The sequence below is a fragment of the Eurytemora carolleeae genome, unplaced genomic scaffold, assembly GCF_000591075.1.
Source record: "Eurytemora carolleeae unplaced genomic scaffold, Eaff_2.0 scaffold182, whole genome shotgun sequence".
Lineage (NCBI taxonomy): Eukaryota > Metazoa > Arthropoda > Copepoda > Calanoida > Temoridae > Eurytemora > Eurytemora carolleeae.
This window is the reverse complement of record NW_019396187.1, coordinates 134581-153443: the sequence shown is the minus strand read 5'-3', so window position 1 is coordinate 153443 and position 18863 is coordinate 134581. Positions and strand designations below refer to the sequence as shown.

Here is an 18863-nt window from a genome sequence, read left to right as displayed (position 1 = left end):
CTATGAATAACTAGCCGACCAGAACTTTGTAATTTCACTTCCGAACCTTTATACGTGATTGTAATAAATGTATTAGTATTATATATTCTAGTACCATGCTACCAACCATACTCTGTAAAATCTACTTTCTATGATTTGTCTGTATCATCTACATTCCAGAATTTAAAAATAAACTTTATTGCAGAGCTTCATCTAAATTTCATCAATTTAGTCATAAAATATAATTATATCATTTGTTGCATTATCTATCTACGTGCATAATCTATCCTTTATCTTAAATAAATGAATTGCCTTCTATATATCTATTCTACATAATCTGTCTACTATTTATGCATACCAACTATTTATGTTAATAATCTACATAATCCATCCTCATATAATCTACATAATCCATTCACATATAATCTACAAAATCCATCCTCTATAAGCTATGTTATTTACCTTTACATACTCTACCCAATGCGTCCAAATCAAAGTTTAAAAAAATAAGTTCTTTCAAAACAATCTTAAAAATTTTACTGTTTATCCTATTTTTATATTTGTTTACTTTTTCATAATTTGTATAAAAACGTAAAAAAAATCTTCCTTTCTGCATAAAAGATCATCCCAAAGAACCGTTATAAACGTGACAACCATTAATTTGATTTTTTATTTATTTTAGGTTTATGTTTTGTAGAACTTTTGATGAGAAAAATAAAAAAATATCATATCTTTTAATATGAACTTTGAATACGGTGCTAACCTATACAAATTCCATTCAAATACTTTCCACACCTCTAGCTTTAAATCCAAAAGCCAGCTAAAGAGATTTTTTACCTATTCAGTAAAAATATAAGAACCCAATATTCGGGGGGAATAAGTTATTGCCAATAGAAAATAGTAGTATTATAATGAATTTGACCTTTATGAATATAAAATCTTTAGAACAAAAAGATGGCTTAATTTTGATCCGATAATATGGACCTTTCAATGAATAACAATTCCTGTGAACGTAATTCAACTGACCCTCCATTTAAAAATGGTTTTTCCGATTCACAACGGTGCCCTTAAAAGTTTTAGCTGATCAAGTAAGAATTAGAAATCCCATTTTTTGTTTTTGAAAACTCTTTATTTTCATTTTTGTATTCTCTTCAAAAGTGACTTGCGCCTTTTTTGCTTCAGAAAGAGTGGAGATATTTTTAGAATTAAACATTTATAAAACAAGAAAAATTACGTAATCTTCCATATTTTTGATCATTTTAAGTTTTCAAGGGTATTGTTGTGAACCGGGCATGCGCCTCTTTATCTAGAGTTTCACTTCAAATTTCGATTTAAGACTGAGCAGTTTTCAGTTTTGAGGAGTTTAGGCCTGGAGGAAAATGTTTAAGATTTAGCAGTTTTCAGTTTTGAGTAATTTAAGCCTGGAGGAAAATGTTTAAGATTTAGCAGTTTTCAGTTTTGAGGAATTTAAGCCTGGAGGAAAATGTTTAAGATTGAGCAGTTTTCAGTTTTGTGGAGCTTAGGCCTGGAGGAAAATGTTTAAGATTGAGCAGTTTTCAGTTTTGTGGAGTTTAGGCCTGGAGGAAAATGTTTAAGGATACTACTGGAAAACTACGCGTATTAGACAGCAAAATATATTCTACGATGTAAAATAATAAAAATTGTAAAAAAAATTTCAAGAAATGTTTTCTAGATAATCTAACAAATATTGTGTGTGTATAGAGTATATAGAGTGTACACGCCCCTGTTCCAGGTATGCTTAAAGTTTGGCCCAAGTTCAGGTCTCAGGCAGCAGATTCTAGAGGTGCCTAGCAGGGCCAATATAGTTCAAGGGGGGGTGGGGATACACAAAATATGAAATTTAAAAATTAACTCAGGTTTATATTTAGTTTTTATTTATTTCTTTTTCATCCATAAATACCTTTTTCTTTTTATCCTGTGTACGCCCCTGCTGAGACTTGATAGATTTTAGAGATCACTTCGAATTGATCCTCTGAAGGCATTACAGAGCTCAGCCTGCTAGCTCTTAATAAAATGATCTTTAAAGCAAAGATTAAAGTTATCTAAGCTCTTAGTGATCGTCAATCTAAGTGGAATATTATTGTAAAGATCCAAGATCTGTAGATCGATAATAAGGAATTTTGATATAGATCGGTGGAAGTCAGTTTAGGAACCAAATTCTAGATTTAAACACTGTATATAGTCTACGTAAATTTAAACATTGGTGTTAATTTTAAAAGGAATTAAAAAAAAATTTTCCCTATATTATCCTAGGCCACCAGGTAAAATTCAATTTTAATTGATTTATTCAAAATGATAAAATAGTTTTAAATGTGGATTCTCGTTCTTAGAATTTTCAATTCATTAATTAAATAAAATTTTCGATTTTTACATTTTTATTTTAAAAGCTTTTAGTGCATAAATATCATAAATATAAAATACAAAGCTAATAATAAAAAATAGAGTTAAGATATTTAAAATTTACAAATTCTTTATGAGTTTGATTTAAATATAGTTTCAAATACTATCTAATTTTATCAAAATATTCCCATCTAGCTGTGACCTATGAGTAATCGAATGAGAAGGGTAGATAAATACTTAGTTCCTAGATTTATTAAAGTTTCCCCCCCCCCCCCTCTTCAGGAAAGGGATTCAAATACATATTATTTACCCATTTTAAACTCATTTTAAAGAAAAAAAGTTAATTCGTGATAATTTTTCATATGAAATTACTAATCTTACAAATCATAGTTGTAAAACAAAAAATTATTTCCCAGAATATATATTCATATTCAAGTAGTTTGCTTCGAAATTAGTTTGATCTTATTTCAAATTTATATGTTCTTTCTTTCTCTTTACAATTTACTTGATCAGTTTGGACAGTTTGACAACTTGGGATTTTCTAGATAGTTCTTGATTAATTTGTGTGAGGACATTCTATCTTTTTCTTATTTGAAAAGTTTTAAATATTTTATTCAGGAATTCTAAAAACTTGCAGCTAGAATATGGTGCACTAGGGTCACGGTTTACCACTGATATTGAAATTCAAGAGTTTTAGAGAAAAGTCTAATCTGTCTCCTGCCCAGTTATACCTGTAAATTGTCCAATGCCTTACAAAGAAACACCATGGGGCATGATGAGACAAAAACGCACAGCTTCCCATTCAAGTGTAGCTCCTAGGCAAGAATTTAGTTGTGGAAAATAGAATATTTAAACATTGTATTTAATACTAAACTGCACCAGTATCTACAACTAGTAAACTGCACCAAGAATACCAATACCTCTAACAACATCTAACACCACCAACTAACCAGCATGGATACCAAGGTTTGTGCACAACCTGTTGAAGAGGACGAGGAGGAAGGGTCTGAGTATGAATATGAATATGAATATGAAACAGAAAGTGATGAAGAGGAAAATATGGATGAAGGTAATACTCTAGAAACAGAGGAAGCATCGGGAACAATAAAAATTCATCCAGTTGTGATAGAACAGATTGAATGCTCGCCTGAAGAGATGATTGATGATTCAACAAACCAAGACATTTTTGAGAAACCGTCCCTAACCAGAGAACAGATAAGAGCTATGAAACCTAAACTTCCAGCTTATATAACATCTCCAGAGCCATGTGAGTTTTGTGATGATCCATGTACATGGATTGCATGGATGGAAGCACAGGTTAACACAGAGAGAGATCGCAGGATGAAACAAATATTGTCACAAAATTCAGAGGATCCAGAAGTCAACCCTGAGGAAGAGATTTGTCAACCACCTTCTATGGAGTTTGATCAATCTCCTGTTGTTAAAGACGGTACAAATCTTGTTGAAACTAAGGGTGAAGAGGAAATCTGCCCAGAACCTATTGCTGTGGATTCAATGCTTGAAGAAGAAACTCCTGAAATTAGCGGTCAAAACTGTTCAATAAAGCGCAAAAGTTTTACAGATACAGTTGCTTCACCAGCAAATGTTGATGCTATGGATTACAAACAGAAAGAACAAGATTCTGCGTCAGAGTGGGAGTATGAAACTGATGAAGAACCCGAAGATGCAAAAAATGTAGATGAAAAAATTGTAATTGACGTAGTTGAACATGAACATGTGGAAACCATTGAACAAGAAACAACCAACTTTGTGATGGCTGAAGATTGTAACAACAATAAAAAAATGTCCAATAATAATGAGGAAACTTCAATGGATGTTGAGGTATCTCAAGAACAAATTGATATAACTGACGAATCTAAAGATTCATTTACAGATAAATTTCAACCACCTATTTACAAGAAACAGATGTCATGTCCTGCAATTAGTTTAGTTCCTGATGACATACAGAAAAAACTTGACTTTATTCGCAAAAAGAAAGCTTCCCATGGTCAGCTAGGTGGGGAAATCCCAACTATTTCTCCTAACAATAGTATTTTAGATGAAGAAACTCAAAGAAAACTGTCCTTTATTCGACAAAAAAAGATACTTGCGGCCCAGGAAAATGTTTCTGAAAATTCAAATGGAGCTCTAGTTAGGCAAATGTCAACCCCTGAAAACTGTCCCAGACCTCAGAGCATGAACAGTGATTCTAGCTTGGATGACATGTTAGCCAGAATAAAAATCTTAAGAGAAGAAAGAAAACAAATCTTACAAGACATGTCAGCAATGAAAAATGCATTTGAAACAAACGAACCACATGACAAAGTTGAAATGAGCATACCAGATGATGGAATTGCATCAGGAAATAATACTCCTAACAGCGAAATGTTTCATAGTTTTCATAATGATGATACCAGTGGAAAGACAAGCCCAACAATTTCTGCATCAATGCTGTCACGACACTCAAGACGAAGCATTGATTCTGGCATAGGATCAAAATCAATGTGTAGTATGCAGGACGGGAGTCCCACTGCTGAAATTGAAGCGCATGCTGGAAAATCTACTGGATCAGCACATCTTGGTAATGACAGCTGCGGTAAACGAAAAATTAACAGGGATAAAGTTTCCTCTGAAGGGGAATTTTTTTGCTTCATATGTGGAGACAATTTGGGTAAACTTACAAAAGGAGCAATCATGCACATGGGCCTGGAAGATGGGGATCCTGTCTGTGCAGATGCCCTTTATTTAACAGATGATTCAAAAGAAAAAATCAGACAGATTGCAACCACAAAAATGTTTACCTTTGAGGCAAAATATGATCTTCTTGAGACACTTGAGCTAGAAACATGGGACATTGATTATGAGATACCAGCTGGAGATGTTATGAAAAAAGTTGATGCATTCCTCCTTGATGTTGAGGAGCAAAAGGTTCGGGACAAAGAAAAGTTTGATGCAATGAGATCAGGAGCTATTGATGACGTATTTAATGAGGAATTTGCTGATTTGATAAATAGTAAATATTCTAGTGATACTCTGGAAAATGAATATATGGATGAACCTAACACTTCTGATCAATATTCAAATGTTCCTGCTGTTCCTTCTTATAGGAGAGAACTTGAGATGAGAAGCATATCTGCTTCCACTGTTCCTGCTCCTTCTCCTCCTCCCCCTCCAGCAATACAATCCTCAATAAAGTCCAACCCTGCATTATCGAATGCCCTTCTTGCATCCATTCAGCAGGGTGGTGCCAACCTCAGACACGCAGAGACAATAGATAAAAGTGAGATCAAAGTTGGCCAAGTGATTCATAGGCATATTGCTCCAATTGTGTTTAACAGAGACATTCGCTCTTTGGTTAAAGATATAGCAAAGGAAGGAACTCACAACGTAGCTTTTAACCACCCCCCCCCCCTCCTTAACCTTGTAATTTTTCTCAAAAAAAACTAATTTTTTAATTGTGTTTAAGCTAACGTTGAAGAGTTGTTTTACTCAGGATGATCACAAGAAAAGGTTGAAAAAGGTGAAAACAAATGATAAATCTCAACCTTATATTCCTGATGACGTAGAAATATATTTCTACGCTGGTCCAAACTCCCAGAAGAGCGCACCACCGCCACCTTTATCAAAAATAAAATTTACATCGTCTTCCTTAAAGCGGTAATCCTCCAGATGTGTTATGAATTTATTAATAACATATTGTTTGGAGTGATGATATTTATTTTTGTGAACTAAATACTAGAAATCATTGGACATTTCTTAACGTGTGAGTTGGTTAAATCTAAGCATTTGATTTTAAACTAGATGAAAATACTTTGAAGTTTTGTTTTTTAGGTCAAACTGATGCATGCAGAAGGAAATTTTCTGTTTAACTAATAGCCTACATTTCTGTTTTAAAAATATTTTTCTACTTTTTAAATGTTCATACATTTAAACCAGGGTGCAGTCCGGTTTGAAAACTAGCGAAGAATAGAAGAAAGAAAAAAATATATGTAAACAGATTTCAAGGAGAATAGAAGAAAGAAAAAAAGATATGTAAACAGATTTCAAGGAGAATAGAAGAAAGAAAAGAAGATATGTAAACAGATTGAAAGGAGAGTACAGTATGGAAAGGAAGATATGTAAACAGATTTCGAGGAGAATAGTGTAAAGAAAAGAAGATATGTTAACAAAGTTAAATGAGAATAGAGTATGGAAAGGAAAATATGTAAACAGATTTCAAGGAGAATAGAGTATGGAAAGGAAGATATGTAAACAGATTTCAAGGAGAATAGAGTATGGAAAGGAAAATATGTAAACAGATTTAAGGGAGAGTAGAATATGGTAAAGAAGATATGTAAACAGATTTAAAGGAGAGTAGAGTATGGAAAGGAATATATGTAAACAGATTTAAAGGAGAATAGAGTATGGAAAGGAAGATATGTAAACAGTTTTATGGGAGAGTAGAGTATGGAAAGGAAAATATGTAAACAGATTTAAGGGAGAGTAGAGTATGGAAAGGAAGATATGTAAACAGATTTTAAGGAGAATAGAGTATGGAAAGGAAAATATGTAAACAGTTTTATGGGAGAGTAGAGTATGGAAAGGAAAATATGTAAACAGATTTAAGGGAGAGTAGAGTATGGAAAGGAAGATATGTAAACAGATTTCAAGGAGAATAGAGTATGGAAAGGAAGATATGTAAACAGATTTAAGGGAGAGTAGAGTATGGAAAGGAAGATATGTAAACAGATTTCAAGGAGAATAGAGTATGGAAAGGACTAGATATGTGAACGTTTTAAAAGACAATAGAGTATGGTAAGAAAGATATTTAAAAGTTATCTCATTTTTTTTCACGTATGCATATTTTATTTACTATTCTTCAAAAGACCAAGATTAGACAACATAATTTTTATTTTTCCTCATAACCCTAATTGTAGAAAGGAAAAAAGTTTTTAAAACCCTATATTTTATTTCTATTTTAGTGCGAACATTGGGATGGAGAATGGAGTCAGTCCTGTATACTTGGCGGCCCAGGTGAATAAATGAAAAGATTATTTTGTTTTAAAATTTCAAAATATTTTTTGTTTGGTAATTACGTTTGGTAACCTTGAAATACTGATCAATTTGACAATAAAACAAATTTATCTTAAATATATATATTTGCACATAAAATGATATTAGGAAGGGCATCTAGATGTGCTGAAGTATCTCGTAGCACAAGGAGGAGATGTAAACTGCAGAGCTCAAGATGGTATGTAGAAGGAGGGGAGGGGAGAGGGGGGATTGAGAATGAAAAAGTAAACCTAGGAAAAGGGTTAAATGAAATATTTACAATATTTGGATAAAAATAATTACAATATCTCAGCTTTGAAATAAAGTTAAAAACTATTATGATTGTGCTTGTAAAAAAAACATACAATATAACAATATATGTATTTGAAAATACATAGAGGGGGGCCAGGGGGGGGGAGTGCTGAAGAATACACGTAAACTTGAAGGAAGGATTAATTTTGTTAGATAAAATAATTACAATATCTCAGCTTTGGCATATAGTATAAAATTGTGCTCGAGAATAAAAGCGTTAACTGTAGAAAGGATAAATTTTGTTAAATTAATTACTTTAGAGAAATGGGAGCTTTGGAATAAAAGCTTTAAATGTAACTATAGTTGGATTTAAAGAGAAAATATATCTATATAAATATATTATTCGTAATAAGATTATTTTGTTCAGTATAAGATTATTAGGATTCATTTATGATTACTTGATATAATACAATAATCTGCCTAAATAAATGTAAATTGTGTGTGGTAAAAAGAATATTGTATTTAGAAATGTATTTTCAAATTAATTATATAAAATTATGTGTAAAGGAATTATAAAAAAAATTTGTATGTTTAAAAGTTATAAAACTATGTCTAGAAATGATATATTCTGTGTTTAAGAATTATTTGAGTTGTGTTTAGTAATTATATAATCTGTGTTTAGAATTTATATAATCTGTATTTAGGAATTTATAATCTTTATTTAGGAATTATATAATCTGTGTTCAGAAAGTATATATATGTAGTCTGTGTTTATGAATTATATAATCTGTGTTTAAGAATTATATAATCCGTGTTTAGAAAGTATACATATCTATTCTGTGTTTAGGAATTATATAATCTGTGTTTAGAAAGTTTATATATATAGTCTGTGCTTAGGAATTATATAATCTGTGTTCAGAAAGTATATATATGTAATCTGTGTTTAGGAATTATATAATCTGTGTTTAGAAAGTATATATATGTACTCTGTGTTTAGAAATTACATTATCTGTGTTTAGAAAGTATATATATATGTAGTCTGTGTTTAGGAATTATATAATCTGTGTTTAGAAAGTATATATATGAAGTCTGTGTTTAGGAATTATATTATCTGTGTTTAGAAAGTATATATATCTAGTCTGTGTTTAGGAATTATATTATCTGTGTTTAGAAAGTATATATATGTAGTCTATGTTTAGGAATTATATTATCTGTGTTTAGAAAGTATATATATCTAGTCTGTATTTAGGAATGGCTCCGATCCATGCAGCTGCTCAAATGGGAAACCTCTCTTGTATCCAGTGGATGATTAATGTAATATTTTATCATCTAAATTTTCTTATTTTTTAATTCTCCTTCTTAAACATCCTACATTTCTTAATGTTTCAGGAACAAAGTGTGGACATCAATCTAAAGGAACCATTTCAAATGACTTTATTATAATCTAAAATGAAACATTTGTTATCAAAGTTTTTTTTTAAATATGGATTAATGAAACACGTCTTTCAAAATGTGACTTTATAGTTTCTTTGCGACATACCTGCTCCGAACCAAGTTATTTTCCCGCAGCGGGAACAATTAATCTTTCAATGTTTTAAGATAATATTTTTTTTAATAATTCTGCTTAATTATCATTGTATCTTCTACGCGCGCGCTGTTTAAGCCAATGAAAATTTACTATATTCTTAACTACCGAAAACTGCGATTTGTTAAAGGAATATCAACAAAGCAATTAAGTTTTAGCCGCAAGCTCAAATTTGTAATCCCTTTATCTTTGCAACATGATTGTGTAAACCTTTGATATTTTAAACTTAGATTATTATAGGGATTAGAAAATGTTTGTGGTCAAATTTCAGTTCCTGTTGTGCTGATTAGGAAATTTGTTTTGCAAAAACTGCAGTAAACTCTTTTGACATAAGAAATGAAGTTCTTAGGTTATCTTTCTTGGCTTCAACCATGCTTGGATTGCATGCGTCGCAAAAATGAATAATCTGGAACCAAATTTGATAAAAAGTGGGAAGTAGTTGAACTACTTAGACTTTTGTGCGCTGGTTCAAGTCCAAAAGAAGGGGTTCAGCTTAGACTATGCAGTTCAACTTATGCGATCTCATCATTAATTTTGGTCCCTAGATACAGATTTGAAAGGTTTGGTTTGGTTAGGATGGAGACGAAGCAACTCCTTTACATTTTGCAGCCAGCAGGGGACATGTTCAAGTGGTCAGTTAGACTATTGAAAACAAACTTACCTTTAATTTTCTAATCCTTATATCTTTGCAATCTGATGTCGTAAACCTTTAATTTTCTAATCCTTATATCTTTGCAATCTGATGTCGTAAACCTTTAATTTTTCAAATTTTGAATTTCATAGATCAATATTGCTTACAGTTCACTCTCTTCAAAATATAAAAAGATTAGAAAATTAGAATTTCAGGTTTAGAAACTTTAACCATTGGGTAAAATAGTCGAAAAAACAATATACAAAAATTGTTGAGTAAAATCTTCAAATCGTAACAACTTTTTTATAGTTTTATTTTTCCTTACAAGTTACAAGCAATATCGTTGGAATTATTTTCTTTTCTATGCTGCTATGAGATTAGATTCTTAATTTTGTAAGATTTTTTAACGTTTTTGTTTAATCTTATATATTAATAGTTTTTGTTTAAAAAATATCCAAATAATTCGAATTCTCTTGATATCACGGATAGTTATGCATATATATCTTAGCAACCTGATGTTGTAAACCTGATATTTCCAACTTTAATTGTTTTATCTCACAAAATGCACAGATTAAAAAATATCTAAGGTCTATGACATTGGGTTGCAAAGATATAGGAATTATGTGGGAAAAACTCAAGAATTCTAGTTTAAAAGCAAAAGTACTTCAATACAAACAATTCATCCTGTTTCCTCGAGTCTTATTTTTACCTCTAATTTTAACTGTTTTTCCAGAAATAAGATTAAAATATCCTGTTTTTCCGTAAGAGGAAATAAAGTGTTTGTAAGAAACGGGTGGAGGGTGTTCGTGAACGTTTTTAAAAACGAACTGGCGATTCCAATAACCAACGAATTGAACTAATCGGTAGTTCTATGGAGGGGGGAGGGGTTAATATTGTTCATTAAATAAATCAATAAATATTTATTTATAAGGTTCGTTGGTTGCTTGGCGAGGGAGCAAAGCTAGCTGAAGATAAGTTTGGAAAAACTCCAATAAATGATGCAACGGAAAACAACCAATCAGACGTAAACAAACTTTTATATTAAAACATTATTTTTTTTATTCATAAAAAGTTTCTTATATTGATTAATTGATTTTAAAAGGTTCTTGTGGTGCTTCTGAGATATGCCAGGACACAAGAAGCTGAACACAAACTTGTTCAGGTATTTGTTCACGAACATTCTAACTTGTTCAGGTATAGTTCACAAACATTCTAACCTGTTCAGGTATAGTTCACGAACATTCAAACTTGTTCGTTTATAGTTCACAAACATTAAGACATGTTAAGAAATAGTTCACGAACATTCAAACTTGTTCAGGTATATTTCACGCACATCCAAACATGATCAAAAACATTCAAACGTGTTCAGAAATAATTCACGAACATCCAAACTTGATCCAATAAAATTTTCTTTTTTCGATCCTATTTGTAGGAATTAAACCAAAATTGTTAAAAATACAAAAATATAAGTTTAATATGTTTGTGGTCCAGTGGGTATGTTTAAGTTTGTTTAAGTGTGCAGTGTGTTTAAAGTAGATAAGTCTGATATCCGTAAACACGCGCAATTGCCGAAATTAGTTTGAAATGGTTTCACGGTCGCTACATCCTAAATTAAGGTGATGATAATTAGGAAGAGATAAAAAAATATTTGTAAAATCCGCCGGAAATATTTTTAATTTGGCATTCATCCAGATTCAGGTTTGAGACGTCTATCCCTGAATTAAACAAGCAATATCATCGTCGTTCAGTGACTTAGGTCGACATAAATACCTTTAAGTTGTATATCTTTATAGATGTTAGATATATTATATCTTTATAGATTTAGATAAAATGCTAAAATATCTAAAATCTTGACTGAGATCCTAATACGAGTAGTTTAAAACGTTTAAATATCGCTCTATTATTGAAATAGGAAAACTAGGAACGGATTTCAGAAATTTAAAAATAAAACGCGTTGAACCTTGAAATCTTAGACTGTAATGGAAAAATGAAAGGGGATATAGGCGGAAATCACTAGGAGGAGTTCTATCTGATGTTTCTGTCTCGAGAAATTGATATAAAAATGTGTCAAAATTATACCAAAACTCATAAATGTAAGATTTGGTATAAGATTCTAAATTTTAAACAGATCATATTAAGCAAATATGCAACCAATCTGAAAACTGTATCACATTACAATGATACTGCACTGCCATTGGTAGGAGTTCTGGTCACGTGATACGGACGTATTTATCAATTATATCAATATAAAATGAAAAAAAATTAATTCAAATAATAATAGAAGCAAACCTGAGTTTTTCAGGCTCCTCTGGGATATCCTAGTTTTCAGATTGGTTGCATAATTGCTGAATATGATCTTTTTAAAACTTAGAATCTTACAAAATCTTATATATATAAATCTAAATCTAAATCTTACATATATAAGTTTTGGTATAATTATGACAAATGTTCTATCAATTTTTCAAGGCAGAAACATCAGATAGAACTCTTATAGGTCTCGATCAACTCCTGAAATGCTTAGGTTTCAGTCCTTTCATTTTTAGTTTTACAGTCCCTTTAAGCATCTTGCAAAATATTAAAGGGATTGCTAATAAAATTCAGAGAGAGGCCCTGAAATGATTGTCAGTTTATTTTTGTCAAATTTGGATGCCTAAAATTAAAATTTCTACATATTCTTTTTTTTTAATTTTCTGTGTTTGTGCATCAAAATATATATATACATTTTCCAAAATAGTTTCAAGGAGCCCCTTCAAATTCAAATTTTTTCTTTATAACATGAGTTTGAAATTTAGTTAGTATTGGCGGAGTTTCTCCTAATAAATTATTTATAGAAATAAAATATCTAGAGAATCCTATACTTGGTTAGCAGACTGCAACCAACTTCAGAATCTAGTTTATATTTCCTCTGCTTTTATCGAGACAGGGTGGTCCAGGAGGGGTATTGGGTAGTGAGGGGACAATATTTTCAATTTGTACACTCACGTTGTCATTGAAAAGCTATATTTTTCAGTTAGTTCAAGGTTTAATTTTGGAATAGTGATAATTATTTTTATTTTTGTCCGTGCGAACCTTGTATCACGTGACCAGTTTACTGCACTGTCATTGGTGGGAGTTCTGGTCACGTAATACGGACGTATAAATAATATTAACAATTATATCTATTAAAAATGAAAATTGATTAAATTCAAATAATAATAGGAGCTTTTTTTCAGCTTCTTCTGGGATATCGTCGTTTCCAGATTTGTTGCGTATTTGCTGACATGATCTGTTTAAACCTTCGATTTTTATACAAAATTTTATATATTTAAATTTTGGTATATTTGACACAGTTTTATATCAATTTCTCGAGACAGGGACATCAGATAGAAGTCTTATGGGTATCAACTCCTAAATTGCTTAGGTTTCACACTATGCCCCCTTTAATTTTTCCTTTCCTTTAAGCCTAGAAAAAAATTACATCATGAAATAACGAAATATAAAGGTTTTCAATTACAGCTTTTTTGGAAAATGTTTACAAAATTGTTTTCTCAAACTTAGTATTTTTTCGAGACACCCTGTATTTATATTTTTGGGATAAATTTTGAATCTTCTTCACATATTTGCATTGAGTTCCTGTAAAAAAATTTACCTGATTTTTCGCGGAAAAATAGGTTTCAAAAAATCTATTTTGAAAAGAATATTTAATGGATTTTAAGCTGTTTAAATCGGCACAAAAAAATGCAATAGTCTTTTGTTAGTTAGTTAATAAAATCATAAACTTATATATATATATGAAAAATCGTTTTAAAAATCTTTATTCTATTTTATCTTTTTTAAGGGGCAACATTTTAGGAAATAATAAACAAGGATTACCCATTTTGGCGTACAACAATTTTGTAAAAAAAAAAAATCTGAAGTGCATGGAATGTTTCTCTCTATCTACAGAAAATATTTTACCATTAATAATAATAATAATGATAATAATAATCTCTACAAAAATGACTTGCACACGCATTTTTACTGTTGGAACACATATTGGAATTATCAGAAATAAACACTTTTAATTCTAGAAAAACAAGAATATGTTCCACGTAATTGATTAGGTAAAGATGTTCAGTGTAAAACCGTTGTGAATCAGGAATTGCCATCTTTGCATGGAGAATCACTTAAAATTGCGCCTAAAATCCCTTTAAGTAGAGCACTTAGTTTGTTTACATTAATCCCAGAATCACGGTACATAAATTTTTTATGTAAACAGCAAATTTGAAGTTCTAAAGCAAATCAAAATGAAATTCTTTTTTGTCTAGGCTAGCACTGTTAGAAATGTTAAATTTCCGTTTATCTCCAGTGAGACCCGTAAAACGTGAATAAGATTAAGCAGATGATTCAAATACTCCAAGCAACATAAAATTAAGCAAATGTCCAGTTTACATAGACTACTTTTACATAATAAATTGATCTTTATTGTACTGGCAAAACTATTTTCTTAATAACAACATCAAGTATACTTGACATTTTGTATATGTCGTCATCCTAATAACCACAAAGCCTGTAAATACATTTGGGTTGTGTCGGATTTTTGTTTTAATTGTAGTTTTGTTTGGGTTTCATAAATAGATAAAACGGCTGAACCGATCCAGCTTGATTGTGCTTGTGGTAGGTTTGTGGTTTGTGCTCAGACTAAAAAAAATATTTTCTAAGAAAATTTAGTAGTAATTCTTCGAATACACATAAAAGGGTGATCTACTTGAGTTTTTATTGTTGTAATCAATGAAGTACGAAAAGAAAATGGCTGTAGAATGTAGAGACCTGATGTAGAGTGTAGAAACCGGATGTAGAGTGTAGGACTAGATGTCGAGTGTAGAGACCGCATGTAAAGTGTAGAGTGTAGAGTGTAGAGACCTGATAAAAACTAAAATGTATTTAACACCATTCCATCCCATCCATTATGTAAAAATATATATAAACAAATCAAAATGAATTTATGTACAATTGTAAATACTATTCCACGAAAAAGTAGAATTGATCGTGAAAAAAACATGATCGTGATTTTTTTGTTTGAAATTGTATTTACGAAAAGAGTTTCACCACATTTTTCCCTCAGATTATACAATAGATAATCCGATTAACAATTCTCTAAATAGGTGTTTATAATCGAGATCTCTTCTTCCGTTAATAATTATAATTAAAAATAAATGTGGTAAAAGAAAACTTATTTTTTTTCTTTCTCCACCTTATAGCTTGGATTCAATCAAAAAGAATTGAATCTTTACCACAAGCTCTGATTATCTAACCCCTTTATCTTTGCAACCCAATGTCGTAGACCTGAGATATTTCAAACAATAAATTCTGTTAAATCAAATAATCTAAGTTTGAAATATCAAATGGTCTACACCATCAGGTTGCAAAATGTGAGTTAACGGCAAATACTTAATTCCTTTATGTGAGTAATAATCGTTGTTATTTTCCATTTTCTTTCATTTATCAACTTTTTCAAGGACTAAAAAACGGTTTACTTTGCAACCTTATGCAATGATAAAGTAGCAATGGTTTACAAGATTAGGTTGCAACAGTTCAGTTGCTGTAGTTGTATCATTTTATAAAAATTATTATTTTTATTGTAGAATCCCGATAAATGTGAACCCTTCTATCTACACACCCCTCCAGCAGAGAAGGAAGGTATGTATAGAGATGATGCAGAAAGTGTGAATATTTTAAAACCCAACCCTAAGGACGGTTACATGGATGATACTAACTATAAACCCAGTACAGCTTATTTAAAGGGACACTCTCATAATACCAAAGATGTTAAAGGGAAAGATTACAAGAGCAGAGAAGAGAGAAAACGAGAGGAGATGAGGCAAGGAGGAGAAGCTAGGAGAGAAGAGGAGAAAATGTTGCGGAACAAGAGAGAAGAAATTTTTGAGTACAAAAGTGACAAGAGTAGGAAAGATTGCAAGGACGGAGACAAGAGCAGGTCTTATCACAAGTACGGAGACAAGAGCAGGACTTATCACAAGGACGGAGACAAGATCAGATATGATGACAAGAGCAGGTCGGATTATAAACACGGAGAAAAGAAAAGATCTGAGTTCAAAAATGAAAAGTATCAATCAAGGTCTCCGAGTTTAAAATTAGAATAATAATATATCAAAATCAACTTTTAAAACTACTTTCAACTTATGATTACCATATTTAAATGCCAAAATTGGAAAATTTGCAGATTCAAAATTCTAAAAATTGTATTTAACATTAATGTAATTAATCTTGATAGTTGAGAGGGTATTACAGGGGGAGGGGAGAATCAAAATTAAGCTTTTATATATAAAATTTTAAACTCTAATTTAAGACAAGGAAGGTATGACGATGATAATGAGAATGACAACCATGAGAGAAGATTAACAAGGACACAATCTAGTCAACCTTCTCCTCATTCATCAGGACAGATCTCATCCAAGCTCTCAGATTCATCCACGCGTTCATCAGATTCATCCAAACGAGTATCAAGTGAGAGAGAAGTGAGGTTCCATACTTCAGTATCCAAACCAACCCGGAGAACAGGATCCATCAGTTTCCATGCTCACACAGAACACAGAGATCGTTCCTCCGGCAAACGAGAAATTCGCTCATCATTGAAGAGCGACACCACTCGTCAATCTAGTGAAAGAAATATTCGTTCGCCAAGCGAACGAGAAATGAGGTCGTCCAATGAACGGGAAATGAGGTCGTCCAATGAACGAGAAATGAGGACGTCAAATGAACGAGAAATGAGGTCGTCCAATGAAAGGGAAATGAGGTCGTCCAATGAACGAGAAATGAGGACGTCAAATGGACGAGAAATGAGGTCGTCCAATGAAAGGGAAATGAGGTCGTCCAATGAACGAGAAATGAGGACGTCAAATGGACGAGAAATGAGGTCGTCCAATGAAAGGGAAATGAGGACGTCAAATGAACGAGAAATGAGGTCGTCCAATGAACGGGAAATGAGGTCGTCCAGTGAAAGGGAAATGCATTCGTCCACTGATCGGGATGTACGTTCGTCCTCTGAACGAGAAATGCGTTCTTCCACTGAACGGGATCTCCTTTCTTCCAGAGAAATTAGTTCGTCTTATAAAAGAGACCCGTTTTCGTCTCCTGAACAAGAACTGAGATCATCAAGTGACCGAGAAATTCAAAACTCGAATGAACGAGACCTTCTTGTATCCGGGGATCATGAATCCTATTATCGTAAAACATCTACTAAAGAACAAAACAGAAGTGAAACCAGGAATTCTCCTACTCAACGCCAAACCAGAAGTAAACGACCAACAGATGAAAAACCTTCAGAATCAAGAAGGAATTCTAGTCACCATTCAGAAATAATGGATAAAAGAAGGATGACAATTCGATCTAAAAGTCATGATTCTATTGTTGATTTTGAAAGGGATGATTGCTCTGAACCTTTCTTTCTGCATACACGTTCAAACTCAATCTGCAGCGAGCAAAGGGAATATTCCAGAATACAAAGTTTGTTCTATGAATCAACGTATGAAATAGCTAGCAGTCAAACTAGTCAAGAAAGTCATGCTAGTCAAGCTAGTCAAGCTATTAAAGCTAGTCAATCAAGTATAAATAGTCACAAGTCCAATGGTAGTCCACGGAAGATCTCCAAGGATTCTAGATCTGGGTATTCTGTGTCAAGCTATGTAAGTATAGAAAAGGAGGATGAGGGTATAAACTCTAAACGACGAGCAGGACCCATCCTTCCTCCACCTCAAGGTTAGTAAACTAACCCAGGATTTAATTTGGTAATAGAGGATTTTTTTGAGTGAATTATTTTCTTTTTGCGAATTACTAGCTTGGGAACCCAGCGTTGCCAGGGTACTCAAAGTAACCACCGTGCGCACCGTTTTTACCCGCACTTTTACGATTTTTACCGGGAACTAACTTTATGCTATAAAAGTCATAGTCGACCAACTCAACTTAGAATCTCAAACCCAAGCTAAGAACATTCCCGTGGGTCTCCCGAGTTCACAAATCAAAATTTGAGGCAAATTGGTCCAGGGGTTCCTGAGTTATGATCGGACAAACAAACAAATAACGATTACAACTGTATGTATATAGATGAACTGAACAAAGTAACAGAACACTCTCCTCGTCTCAGACTCTAATTTTCTAATCCCATTCCCTTTATCTCTGCAACCTGAAAATTTTCAATATTTCAAACTTTGACTTTATCCAGCAGAGTTTCTTGTTTTAAATATTACAGGCACGACATAAGGTTGCAAGGATATAATGTTTGAAAGTTGAAGTTTTAGGAGAGTAACTAGCGCTGGGCAGCGTTCCGTTAATTTTAAAGTTTTTAACATTAACGGAAGATTTCGTTAATTTTTAAAACCGTAATCAAACGGAAATAACGGTTCATGAAAAAATGCGTTTCAAAATAACGTATGATTTATGTGAATTTTTCTGTTCAAAATTTAATTAAACTTACAGAAAATATGAGATAATTTTAACATTTATCATATTTAATCTGTACAGTTGGTCTTTTAAATGATTTTAACTAAAGTCTGAATGTGCCCACCTCTAGTTTTATCTCAGGTCGTGTTCACTGGGTTTCCAGAATATTATATTTATTTTACATTTTCTTTAAAAAACACTTATTGTAGAAAAAGAGAGATTTTAAATTTCTGCTTTAGAAAGAATCAGTTCAATATCTACGAAAACAAATTATCAACTTTAACAATTTTACGTAGTGGTCTTTAATCAAGAAAATTCGTCAACCTTCCCTTTAACTTCATTAATTTGATTAAGAATATTCGTCAACCTTCCCTTTAACTTGATTAATTACATTTAAGAAAATTCATCAGCCTCCCCTTTAAATTCATTAATTTATTTAAGAAAACTCGTCAACCTTTCCTTTAACTTTATTTATTTATTTAAGAAAACTCGTCAACTTTCCCTTTAACTTTATTTATTTATTTAAGAAAACTCGTCAACTTTCCCTTTAACTCCATTAATTTATTTAAGAAAACTCGTCAACCTTCCCTTTAACTTAATTAATTT

The 18863-nt window shown here is 31.9% G+C and overlaps 1 protein-coding gene across 4 annotated transcripts in view; it reads left to right on the top strand.

Moving 5' to 3' along the window:
* Nucleotides 1–18863, top strand: part of LOC111697601 (espin) — an 83452-nt gene that overhangs the window by 44676 nt on the left and 19913 nt on the right. For 3 of the 4 annotated variants that reach the window (XM_023467655.1, XM_023467654.1, XM_023467656.1), the window contains exons 1-10: nt 2998–5712; nt 5834–5997; nt 7302–7353; nt 7501–7570; nt 8873–8937; nt 9013–9039; nt 9784–9840; nt 10771–10863; nt 10942–11001; nt 15443–15497. In XM_023467655.1, coding sequence (XP_023323423.1) covers nt 3295–5712; nt 5834–5997; nt 7302–7353; nt 7501–7570; nt 8873–8937; nt 9013–9039; nt 9784–9840; nt 10771–10863; nt 10942–11001; nt 15443–15497 — 3061 coding nt within the window. In that variant the 5' untranslated portion in view covers nt 2998–3294. Of the gene's footprint in view, nt 1–2997; nt 5713–5833; nt 5998–7301; nt 7354–7500; nt 7571–8872; nt 8938–9012; nt 9040–9783; nt 9841–10770; nt 10864–10941; nt 11002–15442; nt 15498–18863 lie in introns of those variants that run through there. The other variant, XM_023467657.1, reaches the window with a different exon arrangement.